This window comes from Protomyctophum bolini (assembly GCF_963924005.1).
Source record: "Protomyctophum bolini genome assembly, chromosome: 3".
Lineage (NCBI taxonomy): Eukaryota > Metazoa > Chordata > Actinopteri > Myctophiformes > Myctophidae > Protomyctophum > Protomyctophum bolini.
Window position 1 is genome coordinate 27,876,801 of NC_137864.1, and position 12,794 is coordinate 27,889,594.

At 45.8% G+C, this 12,794-nt stretch overlaps 1 protein-coding gene across 1 annotated transcript in view; it reads right to left on the minus strand.

Moving 5' to 3' along the window:
• Positions 1-12,794, minus strand: part of cntln (centlein, centrosomal protein) — a gene marked incomplete at its 5' end in the record, with an annotated part of 129,476 nt that overhangs the window by 37,860 nt on the left and 78,822 nt on the right. Inside the window, 4 exons of the mRNA XM_080758968.1 lie at positions 1,683-1,780; positions 4,216-4,428; positions 11,401-11,699; positions 12,089-12,164. Of these exons, the coding sequence (XP_080615094.1) occupies positions 1,683-1,780; positions 4,216-4,428; positions 11,401-11,699; positions 12,089-12,164 (686 nt within the window). The remainder of the gene's footprint in view (positions 1-1,682; positions 1,781-4,215; positions 4,429-11,400; positions 11,700-12,088; positions 12,165-12,794) is intronic.

Sequence of the window (12,794 nt, forward strand, 5' to 3'; positions counted from 1 at the left end):
TTATTCATTCAATCAAGTACATTCACACACACACACACACACACACACACACACACACACACACACAATGCATGATTGAGGCAGACGGAGAGAAGAGACTGCAGACAGAGTGCTGCCACACGGTGGAATCAAACACAGCAGATGAGAACGGCAAAGACAGCAGAGCATGTATACACAGAGAGAGAGAGAGAGAGAGAGATATGGAAAGAGAGAGGGAGTATAATGTAAAATAACTCTGAGAGTGTAATGGAAGCCAATGGGTTCATTTGGTAAACTGACCCGTGCATGAGGGCCCATTTGGTTTGGTTTGACAGTATAATCTACGTCTCTGCACTGTCCATATACTGTAGCTTTACTAGGCCTATTTACAGTATAGCCTGATCGATACATATCAGCCTTTATTTGACTAGTGTGATGATATCGGTATCGGCAATATTATTCAGCCTTTTACCACTTTTAACCTGGCGTCATAATTTCAATGTAGGTGAAGCATTTCAAATAATGTTCTAAAATGTTCACAAATAGCAGATCTATACGCTCACATTATTTTTCAACATTTCTCATAGTTCAGTGTGTTTGTATTTAAAATGTACTAACACTACACTGCTTGTGTATTGTATAATTTAAGTTATTTTCAAATATATTTTTTATCAATCAATATCTTTTTATTTGTTTGCTCCTAAGTTCAAGCCTCACTCTGACATCATTGCCGCTAGTCGCTAGAGGGCGCTATCCCCTTGGATCACAGCGTTATTTTTCATATTGGATTTCCCATACGGAAATCTTAGATCGGGTCGTATAAGAACTGTGTTGCAACTTACAAAATAAACAAACCACCCTGGTGACATTACATTATATGAAGCAACTAATGGTAAAAAAGTACTAAGCTTTTCTCCAAACATGTATTGTACACGTTAATAATCGCTGGGATTTTCCTATGATTTCCAATGCAAAAAAGAATGCTGTGACCCAGGTGTAGTAGGAGTGACGTCAGGACTTCGGTACTCTATGTAATACATTTTAAACGTAATCGGAATTGGCCGGGCTCTAATGCGATGTTAATTATTTGTTCACATTAATGTATGTTATTTTTCCACAGATGCTATATGCAATTTAAATACCATGTTGTTTAGATAGACGCTATGTTTGATATTTATCTGGTATTGTAGTTATTTGTATCACTTAATTGTTTTCTTTTCATTATTTACGTGACCATTTACCCTCCTGTTTGTTAACTAGGGGTCAAGTAATTTACACTCACACATTTGTAAGTTAGTGTGATAATCGTATGCCATCCAGTTGTCAGCACAGCACAGTATACAGTACCAAATTAACACTGGACTGGAATGCGACGACAAATGGAAAGCCGCTGTTGCAGTCAGTAAATAAAATGATTCTCCGAGATAGAGAGAGAGAGAGTGGGGGGAGAGCAGGTACTGCAAGTAGAGAGAAATGGATACAGAGCCAAAGGACAGATCATCACAATGAAGGAACGTCAACAAACAAAAGCACGAGGAGAGCCAAACAAAACCTAGTACAGGAGAGTGGAAACAAGAGTAGAGTGAGAGGTGGTGTGCGCGCACGCGCGCGTGCGTGCGTGCGTGCGTGCGTGCGTGTGTGTGTGTGTGTGTGTGTGTGCATGCGTGCGTGCGTGCGTGCGTGCGCGTGTGTGTGTGTCTAACTTGTCCTGCAGCTGGCGGAGTTTGTCGTCCCTCTCGAGGAGCTGTGCTCGTAGAGCTTTGTTAGCCGCAGCCTGCTTCGTCGCCTCTGCACTGGAACTCTGCAAGGAACACACACACACGCACGCACATGCACACACGCAAGCAGGAAGGAAGGAGTGAGAGTGAGACAAAAACAATGTATAAGAGGCTAAAGACACTTGCCAGAGGAAACGTGAATGAAAAAGAGACAATTAAGGAAAAAGGGAGAGAAGGGCGTTTAATTGTGTGTGTGTGTGTGTGTGTGTGTGTGTGTGTGTGTGTGTGTGTGTGGGGGGATGGTTTCTAAGCAAAAGGGAGGACAGGGTACACGTACACAGAAATGTGTGTGAATTTGCTATGCATGTATTTGTGTGTGTGTGTGTGTGTGTGTGTGTGTGTGTGTGTGTGTGTGTGTGTGTGTGTGTGTGTGTGAAGACATGGGGGGGCTTTGTGACACCGGCTGATAGCAGGTCAGCCGCAGTGTGACTCCTCATTAGGCGTACAGCAGGAGGGTGCAAGGTGCTAAAGGAGGTTAACATGGACGGACCTGGACGGGACGAGCAGAGTAATGAGAAGCGGCAATTTAATGCCCTACCCCCCAACCCAATTAACAACATGATAAAAGCACATAGGAGCAAATGCAGTGCACTTTTTTGCACTCTATTCTTTCATGCTCTATTGTTTTCTAAATAACATGTTTTCAAAATCTGTGGCAATATTGTGCTATGTTGTGATAATGGCATTACTGCAGAACTACTAGGAGTAGGACATAATGTATCTGCAAATAAATTATATATAAATCAGTCAACACAGCCTTTAGCTTGAGTAAACTGTCAAAACCAGAAAATGTAAAAAAATATATATAAAATGGGTTCATACGTTGGATATTCTTCTATTACGGCATGTTTTAGAATATGGTCAAAATTATAGTCATTTCATGGAATCCCACGACATAGGTTAATACTAGGGGTGTAACGATATAGTAACTGCATCGAAAAATCTATTTTAATTCCAAGAATGATATTGAAATATCGAAATGGAAACTCAACATATCGTATCGTTTGTCTTTGTATCGTATTTGAAATGCAAATAATCAATTGTATCAATACTAAGCACTTTGCTTTGTATTTAGCAATTTTAAGAAGAAAAAGGAAAAAGAGTGGTTTAATTACATTTCCATTCCATATCGCTACACTTGGTCTATTGATAAATGTGTGCATTCTCTGTGTTCATGTTAAGCCCAAACCACACCAAAGGGTCAGGTTGGGACAAAACTGTTCAGTGATGTATCTCTCGCTGTTAGAATGTATCGTTACACCCCTAGTTAATACCAGTGTCCCTCAGCACTGTGGGATTATATTGTTAATTTAACAGAGCTTTATACATGCTCTCTCTACAGAATTGGCATTCTTGTCACTTGCAGATATACACATGCGCAAACGGGCGCGCGCGCGCACACACACACACACACTTTGAAACAGTTGTGACAGAGAGCCCTGTGGCTGCCGTGTGATCATGATGACACAGACAGATATGTGAATGTGCGTGTGCTCCCTTTGGTTTAAAGTGAGCCGCGTGTCCCTGATGGGAACTCTGACAGCGCACACACTCAAACCCCCCAACACCCCCCACCCCCGCTGTGCTCACTTCCGCACTTCTCCCTCTCTTAATGTCACTTGACATGACTTGTAGGGCCTGTGTGTGATGACTGTAGCAATCTGTCTGGTGACACTGACGGCAGGGGGAGGAGCTCACGACGGGAGTGGGGGCCTTAATGCCACGGTAACCACAGTCAACACAATACCCCTGCCCCCATTCGACGTGGGGGCCCGTCTCTGCCCGTTACCCCTCGTGTCTCATCTCCCTGACAGGAGCTCCGTGGATGATCAAATGATGAGAGCAGGCTAATTCGTGTCGGAAGTCACATACAATTTCAGATGATGATAAGTGTAAATTGGAACGATGGAGAGGGAGAGAGGTAGGTTGGATGGGAGGTGAAGCTGTGCCACCATTGAGAGAGAAAGAAGGAGACAAACAGTGTGGTTCAAATAAAAGCTAAACATGTAAACGAAAATGTTGAAATAGGCAAGCTTTGCCTTCTGAAAATGACAAAAATGCTGATACTCAATATCTACAATACACAATATAATAAATATAAGTAAATATTGATATTTAGCAGCAACATCAACACAATGGAGCTGTAAGATTAATTTCCACACTCTCAGAGTTAAATGAATATTAAACTTTTACTTTTATAAAATGAACACCTTGTTTGGATTTTGCTGCGTATTTGGCTTTATACAAATTGGGAAGCTAATAATAATAATATTATAATGATCCCCTCAAAATCACACGGCAGCAAAGTCACCCGTTACGTTAACAGGATCACACTATGACAACAGATCAAACAACCAAGAGGAAGTGCACAATTACACCCATTTGGTCGCATTTCTACACTGGTTGCATTTTCTGCCCCATGCCACTCTTGTCTTATCCCAGTCAAACAAACACTGACCTTCAGCCGGGTCTGGAGCTGTTTGACCTCAGCCTCCAAGGCCTGGAGGGGGCCCGGGTCAGGAATGGCCTTGTCTTGGCTGCAGCTCTCTGTAGTTCCTACCGCTGGTGGTGGTGGGGTTGGCTGAGGTAGTCTGACCTGTCTCCATTGCTCCAGCTCCATCTCCAGCACTCTCTTCTGCTGCTCCAAGCCTGCCAGGTCACAGGTCAGCTTCTGTACACACATATCGACATGGATAGACAGAGGTATAGCTTACTGCAATGCCACTAACAACATACAAACAAACAAATGACAGGAGACCTGAATGTATACTATCGATCCCACTCTGGAGAGAGAGAGAGAGAGAGAGAGAGAATGATTGGGTTATATGACACACTGCTACAGTAACTAACTGTAACTACAATTCAGTTTAGTTTCCTTGCACAATCATGATAAACATTGAAGCGGAATTACCACTATCCAAAAACAACACCTACTGTAGAATCCAATAACCAGTAAGACGCGCAAACGCGGGAAGCGAACGCAGCTCGTACATATTTGGGTTTTGGACGTATAGCTGCTTTGGGGACTCCTTATATGGTTATGGCTGAGTCATGGTGACGTAATCACTCAGCTCCATATATGGGCACAAAAGCGGGGCAGGCAGACACACAGACAGACAGACACACAGACATGATCTGCTAGGTCTCATAGTAAGTGCTCACTGCGTTCGCAACAATGTGGTGTCCTTGCCAAATCCTAAACTATCGATAGTAAGTTACTGTGTGCTTGTACAAGAACAATGCTTTTTGGTGTACTGATTGGTGATTGGTGTACTTTTGATGGTACGGACACCAGGTGTCACCAGGTGGGTTAAAGTCAAAATAAACTGTAAACAAACTTATTCAAAATGATATAGTCTGCACCTGCTCATAAACCAGTCAAAAGTGATACCATTCCCATGCATTTCAATGTAACTTTTATAAAGGAGCGATAAGGACTGTGAGAAAGGAAACACTGGAGATTGCAGATTCCCCCCCTGGACATAAACACATTCAAACCCAATTTTCATTCCACTACACGTGATACATAAATAAGAGACAATGTGAAGACAACCCGTGTGAACTATGCGTTTCTCCAGGGGAGAACCGCTGCTGCCTCGGCTTTGAGATCCAGCCTGTGATATTAAACACATATATTTATGTAAATATGGAGACAGACAATGCTGTTGCCTGGTCATCAGGGCCTAATTTCTGACTGTGAGTGGCGTGCTGAATGGAGCTGTTTTGTGAAATCACCACTGAGCACCTTGGGATGGAGGAAGGTTGATGTTTTGGACAAGCTGTTTGGCGCTCAGCTCCGATCCTGGGGACAACAAAGTAGTTCACATGGTTCTCAACTCCGGTTCTGGGGACCCAGGCTATATAGTCTACTTGCTAATTAATTGGTAGTTAATTGGTTTTAGAATTCTGGTGCTGAGGAGCAAGCCTACTGCTAGTTTTACATCCTTCAAAATAGTTAATTGGATTCAAATGGTTTCTTAGGTCTAAACTGCTCCATAATTTGATGGCTACTGACAGATTAGAACACTGTCTGGTCATGTACAATGCATTGTATCGGCTAACTTTACATTAGCACTCAAGGTGAGTGCTTTTAACCACCGACTCGGAGCAAGACTTATCGGCTGCTTGTGAAGGCAATGTAGGACAGTAAGCCACCTCAATGAGGTCTGATTTAATACAGCCACAATTAGCTGAGCTGGTATCATATCAAACACCAGGCATGCTTAATGGCACGAGTGAGAGACACGATACTGGAGGATGTGTGGTGTGCACGCGCCCGCGCAGACACACAAAGGAGAACCACACAGAAAAACACAAGACATGCAGAGACACTCACACTGAACACCGAAATCACTGATGCTCACATTCACTCTGTCACACACACTGCTGAAACCGCAGCGTCCCCGGGGCTTGCTCTCTGCTCTGCATACATGGAGGTTATTGATATCTGGTTGCCGGCTAACACCTTTTAATAGCATCTCCCTTGTTTTAGGTTTCCTGCTCTGTGCTGTGGAAGAGACATGGGACATGTCCCCCGGGACAGAGAGACACAGAGACAGTGAGAGAGGGAGAGAGAGATGAAAATTTAGTGAAATGAAAATAGAGAATGCAAGTAAGAGACAAAGAAAGCACTGAGAGAGAAAGAGAGAAGAACGAAATAATAAAAATTAACATAATGAGAAAGGGTGACAATGTGTAAGAGGAGAGTTAAAGAGCGCGCATGAGAGAAAGTGAGGGTATGGGTGTCGCACACGCACACGCACACACACACACACACACACAGTGGCATTGATGACACTTCCCGTAAGACAGGCTTTGATTTCAGTGGCCATCTTCATCCCCACTGAGACTTGACACTGACATGACTCTGATGTAGTGCAGGACCATTAGGCTGCAAAAGATGACACCACTATCACTCCCTCTTCTCTCTCTCCCTCTCTCCACTGGGGACGGGTGTGACTGGTGTCATTCCAAGCGATAGCCAATCATGAGCAGGATAAATAAGGAGACACAGGCTCCTCAACTAGCTTGAGCGCGCACACGCACGCAGACACGTCACACGCACACACACACACACACACACACACACACACACACACACACACGTGTGCATGTCATCAGCAACACTTGCCTACCATAACATACACATTATGACAAAAATGATTTATCATACCAGCTCCCCAATCAACAACCATTAATTCCGCTGTTTGCTAAGCCTTTGATGTGACACATGGACATACAACAGACATAAAAACTAAATTAAACGGCTCACGACATACAACTACACGCCCCTCAAATTCTACGTGCAGAGTCTGTGATGTGTCCCAGGGATTAAAAGATGCACGATTCTGTCATATTTCCCCCCCTTACTGTCAGCTATGTCTTCCCCCCCCACATATAATCTGGTGTAATCCGAACCTCTTACATGCAGCGGGGAGGGCAGGACGTGCCACTTTTTAGATAACGGTGGTGGCGGAGGCAGGTGGGTGCGGACGGAACAGTCTGTTGGAATGTAGCAAGGTAATTGGAGGGACTAAGTACCAAGGTAGATAATCCAGCAACTAAAATCAACCTGTATTTGGATGATGGGTGTGACTGACACATTCAGATGAGGTTACTTATATGAACAATTTAGTTCCAAATACACCAGATTACCACCAGTACAAGGGTCAGCGCCATGTGATGTCATTATACTGTGTCACTTTAATTAAACAGAAAACAAAATAATTAAAAAAATTATATATATAATACAATAACCATTCCGCATAAATGTAATAATACAATATATTTTCATAAAATGACCTTCCTGCCAAAATCATAATTTCTATATTTTTCTCAGACAAAAACAAACCATTTTATTTATCGTATGTCAAATTAAAGAACAGTTGGGGTTATGGTTAATGTATAGTAAAATGTAATGGTTGTCTATAAACAAATGGAGAGCTATCTATCACTTATTTATGATGTGTACCAATCTTGTTTTAGAGCCAACCACAGCACTGAAACAGCCCTCATCACATTTTTTAATTACCCTCAAATTAACACTGATGTGAACAGAGCATTTATTTTAGGGAGGAAGGGGCAGGGGATTCCTATATGTTAGTCTCATTGGTGGAATTCAGCCTCAGCTTCATCCAGCTGCTGGATGGCTGCTCTAATGGTCATGGTGAGTGTTGGAGGGGGAGCAGTTAGGGGTGGAGTGTCTTTCTCAGGGACACTTGGACACATAGAACCTTCTGTTCTGCCAGACTGTTCTCCATTCAGATATGGCTGCATTGTTAGAGACACAAGTGCAGCCTTTGTCACTGTTTGTTGATACTGATCAATCAATACATTAATGAATAGACTTCTTATTATGTCTGGCCATGTTGTTAACTGAAACAAGTATTGGCGTGTGTGCGTGCGTGCGTGTGTGTGTGTGTGTGTGTGTGTGTGTGTGTGTGTGTGCGTGTACGCGAGCGAGAGAGAAAGTATGTGCGATGCGTGTGTGCATGTGCGCATGTGTGTCAGGCACTGCAGGTGTGATGTGGCGATGCTGTGTGTCTGACAGAGAGGTCTGTGGGGACGGTGTGATGCTAGTGGCGTAGTGACTGACTGATGAAAGTGTCACTGCGCTGTTTGACACATGTTCCACTTAGCAGTGAGCCGACAGACAGGGCACAGCACGGCACAGCCTCCCAGCCCAGTCCTCAATTACTGTACACTCCCAGATGTTATTTTTTCTTTTTTGTTCTGCTTATTATCTCCATCAGGCCGATAGGCTGAGAGGCGGAGATTATGTTATCGCCCCCTGTCCATGTGTGTCAGCCCGAATGTTTTAAATGGACCTCATGGTGGCGCTATAATAGCCCTGCTTACCTTTTGCCCTAGATCTCTTAAACCTGAGGTCATGCAATCAAACAAGGATATCCCTGCATTCCTTGGATCATGATACAACTACCCATAATAGGCCATGCCTACCCACATTTTCCAACATCTTGCATTTTCTTTACAACAAACTTTTTGCTACTAGTCCAATAGATTTTTTGAAAAATCTGAGTAAGACGGGAGGGGGAGGGGCAATGCAAAACCTCATACCGTAATAACTACAGCATCCTCCTTTTCCGTCGTTTCTTCCCCCATTGACACACAGGCTACACTCACATAGGCACACACACACACACACACACACACACACACACCGGTGCTCACACATGAAGCAAGCAGCTCCGCCTCTCAGCAATCGACTCGTCTCGTTAAACTTGAAAATAGGCTACAGCCCTCAGGGATGTCTCTATTCCGTCATGCCAATGAGCAAACTATCTCCATGCCACTAAACAGCACCACTGTGCCTGCTGTCAGTGATGCTCTCTATTGTTTGGAGGATACAGTTTTGGGAGCATACTGTATGTGACTAACATGGTCGCAATTTCGACCTCAGAGAGGATGGAGGAAACAAAACAATGAATAGCAAATACAGCAAAGAGAAAACAAAAAGCAGAAAGAAGAAGTGAAGTACACGTTAAGTAAGCATACATGGATGAAACAGCAGACGCAATGACAAAGGAGAGAGAGAGAAAGAGAGAAAGAGAGAGAGAGAGAGAGGGGATCAGCACAAACAAGTCTCTGTGAAACTGCCAGGGTGTTTCTCACATGACAGCCCGCGCCCCTGCACCCCCCTCCCCCGCCCCCAGCGGGGGCCATCCTAAGCCAATTACAGTCAGAGAGAGCGCTGGGCCGGAGAGGCGTGCAGGGACCGTCTGGAAACCAGCCCAAAGTCCAGCACCTCCTGCCCTTTTCTGGAGAGGGCAACAAGGCCTGGATGGCACTGGCCAAAGTCTACTTATTAATACTGCAGGAGATACTGTAGCAAACAAACAGGAAGAAGACAACCATCTGCTCTCTGGACACTTGCTCACACTGCGCTCTGCATTCCGTGTTATTGACTCGGTGTGTGTGTGTGTGTGTATGTGTGTGTGTGTGTGTGTGTGTGTGTGTGTGTGTGTGTGTGTTTGTGTGTGCGTGCGTGTGTCATTACTGCTGTGTCTCGGTTTGGGGAGGTCTTGTTGGGGCCCTGTTCTATCAACTACAGGGGCAGGAACACAGGGGCCGCTTCCTGGGCAGAGGAGGTTGCAGGGGCCACTCAACAACAGTGTACACTACACTATACTATACCACACACACACACACACACACACACACACACACACACACACACACACACACACACACACACACACACACACACACACACACACACACACACACACACACACACACACACACACACACACACACACCCTAATCAGGCCTCCAGTGGGTCTGGATTGGCTGCTGCTATGTCTACAATCACCAACAGGGGCCTTCTGCTAGCCTGACGTGTGTGTGTGTGTGTGTGTGTGTGTGTGTGTGTGTGTGTGTGTGTGTGTGTGTGTGTGTGTGTGTGTGTGTGTGTGTGGTGTATAGTGTACCCTGTTGTTGAGTGTGGCCATGACAGGGAAGAGTTTGCTAGAGTCCAAAGTAGTCAGTGTTTTATTTATATTGCAGTGCTGTCTAGTTTTTTGTATCTGGAGGTATGGACTAAATCATTGATGTGTGTGTGTGTGTGTGTGTGTGTGTGTGTGTGTGTGTGTGTGTGTGTGTGTGCTGTGTCTATGAAACGGCTGGCCACTCACAGTGGCAAATAGTGACAGCGCTGTGGAGAGCTGGACTATTCAAACATTTAGTGGAAAACGGGAGAGAGACAGAAACAAGAGATGGAACAGAGATAGAGGGAGATACAGAAATATGTGCAGGGGGTCGAGTGACAGAGATAGAGGGAGATGAACAGAGATAGAGGGAGAAACAGAAAGATGTGCAGGGGGTCGAGTGACAGGAAGAGAAATGGAGATAAAGAAGGTGAGGGGAAATGAAAGGGGAAACGGGGAATGACAGAAGAACAACCCGACAGAGAAAATGAGAGTAGAGATGCACACACAGAGACAGAGAGAGATACAGAGACAGAGTAAAAGAAAGAGAGAGAATAGTGAAGACTCAGAGAGAGAGAGAGAGAGAGAGAGAGAGAGAGAGAGAGAGAGAGAGATCCACCTCTCTCCTCCATAGCGCTGACCTCCACAGCAGAGGGCAGGCCTGTCAGACACACACTTATTAAGCATGATAAGGGCAACCCTCAGCTAACAGAGAGAGAGAGAGAGAGAGAGAGAGAGAAAATACAGAGAGAGGAGAAAGATATACAGTAGATAGTGTTCGAGGGAGACCGAGAGAGTGGGGCTGAGAAACAGAGTGATGAGGGAGAACTGGAATAGGTGAAATTGGTAGAGAGGGAAACATGGAATGAGAGAGAGAAAGAGCAAGAGACAGCATAGAGACAGAGGAAGGAACAGGACATGAGAGACAGCGAGAGATGCAGAAAGAGGAAAGGCTTCTCAGTCTTACAAATTGACCTCTCTCTCTCTCTCCCATGTACAACCCCTGAGTGTCTCTCTCTCTCTCTCCCATGTACAACCCCTGAGTGTCTCTCTCTCTCTCTCCCATGTACAACCCCTGAGTGTCTCTCTCTCTCTCTCTCTCCCATGTACAACCCCTGAGTGTCTCTCTCTCTCTCTCTCCCATGTACAACCCCTGAGTGTCTCTCTCTCTCTCTCTCTCTCTCCCTTGCTCCCACCTGCGCGAGCTGCTTGCTGCCGCGAAGCTTCTTGGTGAGGGAGTGGAGCTGTGCGGTGAGCGTTTGGTTGGCCTGCCGCAGCTCCCGCGCCACTAGCTGGCCGTCCCTCCTGGCGCTCTGCAGAATGTCCACGTGGTGCCGCAGGGCCTCGGCACGCCGCCGCAGGCTAGAGGAAGAGGCGGAGCCTGCCTCCCTCCTCGGCCTCCTCCTCTCCTCCCCCCTGTTGCTGTTCTTGCTTCCACCGCACTTCGCCTGTTCTCCTCTCGTCCCTCGCTCCCCAGGATCACGCTGTTTTTCATCTAACAGGAGACACAACACAACACACACACACAGAGAGGCGCCTAGGAGTCGACAAGTGCACAGAGACATGCTCCCGATCCCCATTTAGAAAGCTACCGCTGAGAATGAGCTCATAGAGTTTGAGCGTGTGTGTGTGCGCTTGCGTGTTTGTTTGTTTTGTACACATGAAACACTGTGTGTGTGAGTCTTTAAGAGTCTCCCTTTATAACCGATACACAAGTTCTGAGCACTAACAAAGAAACACGCTTGTTGACTTCTGAAATACTTGTTTCCGATCAAGTGAGCATCTGTGGCGTGGCGTGGTGTGGTTGGGGTGCAATTAGCGGTCGATTAGACTCTGCTGCAAGCTGTGAACGGGTGCACGTAAAAACAGGAATGCTCGTGCTACCTTGGATCAGAACACCGCCGCTTTCCGTTCTGCCGGCGTCTTCCTGGGCGCTTGGAACGGAGCCGTACCTGCAGGGCTGAGGAGAGGAGAGGGAGAGAGGAGGAGGGGGGGGGGGGGGGGGGGGGGGGGGGGGGGGGGCGAGGGGCGATCAGTGACGCAGGCATTTAATGCAAGCCAACAGGCTGACACGCTGCGCTTCCTGGAACCACACCGTGGATCACAGGGCCGTGCTCGCTTTTAATGCAAAATGACAAATCACCTCGCTTTTTGTGCGTGTGTGTGTGTGTTAATAATTCACCTCGAGTCCATTCACACGACACTTTGACTCCTATGCGGATATGGCTTCTGACAGGCTGCTACATACCATCTCTCTCCCTTCATCCAATCACTGTCTCCCCACACTGATGTGCCGCTACGAGAACGCGCGCATGTGCACAAGCGTGCGTGTGTGTGTGAGGGAGCTCACATACATACATAGATACATCTGCCTAACATCTGTGTGGGTAAATCTATCCATAAAACTGGGTGTTTGAGTTCATGTGCATGAGTGTGATGACTTTGTGCGTGTGACTGCATACTTGTTGTGTAATGTATCTTTGATTAAATTGCACACACACACACACACACACACACACCTGCGCACTCAGTATGTGAATGTGTGTATTTGAGTGCGTGCGACACCTCCTAACTGCACTGCTGTTTGTAG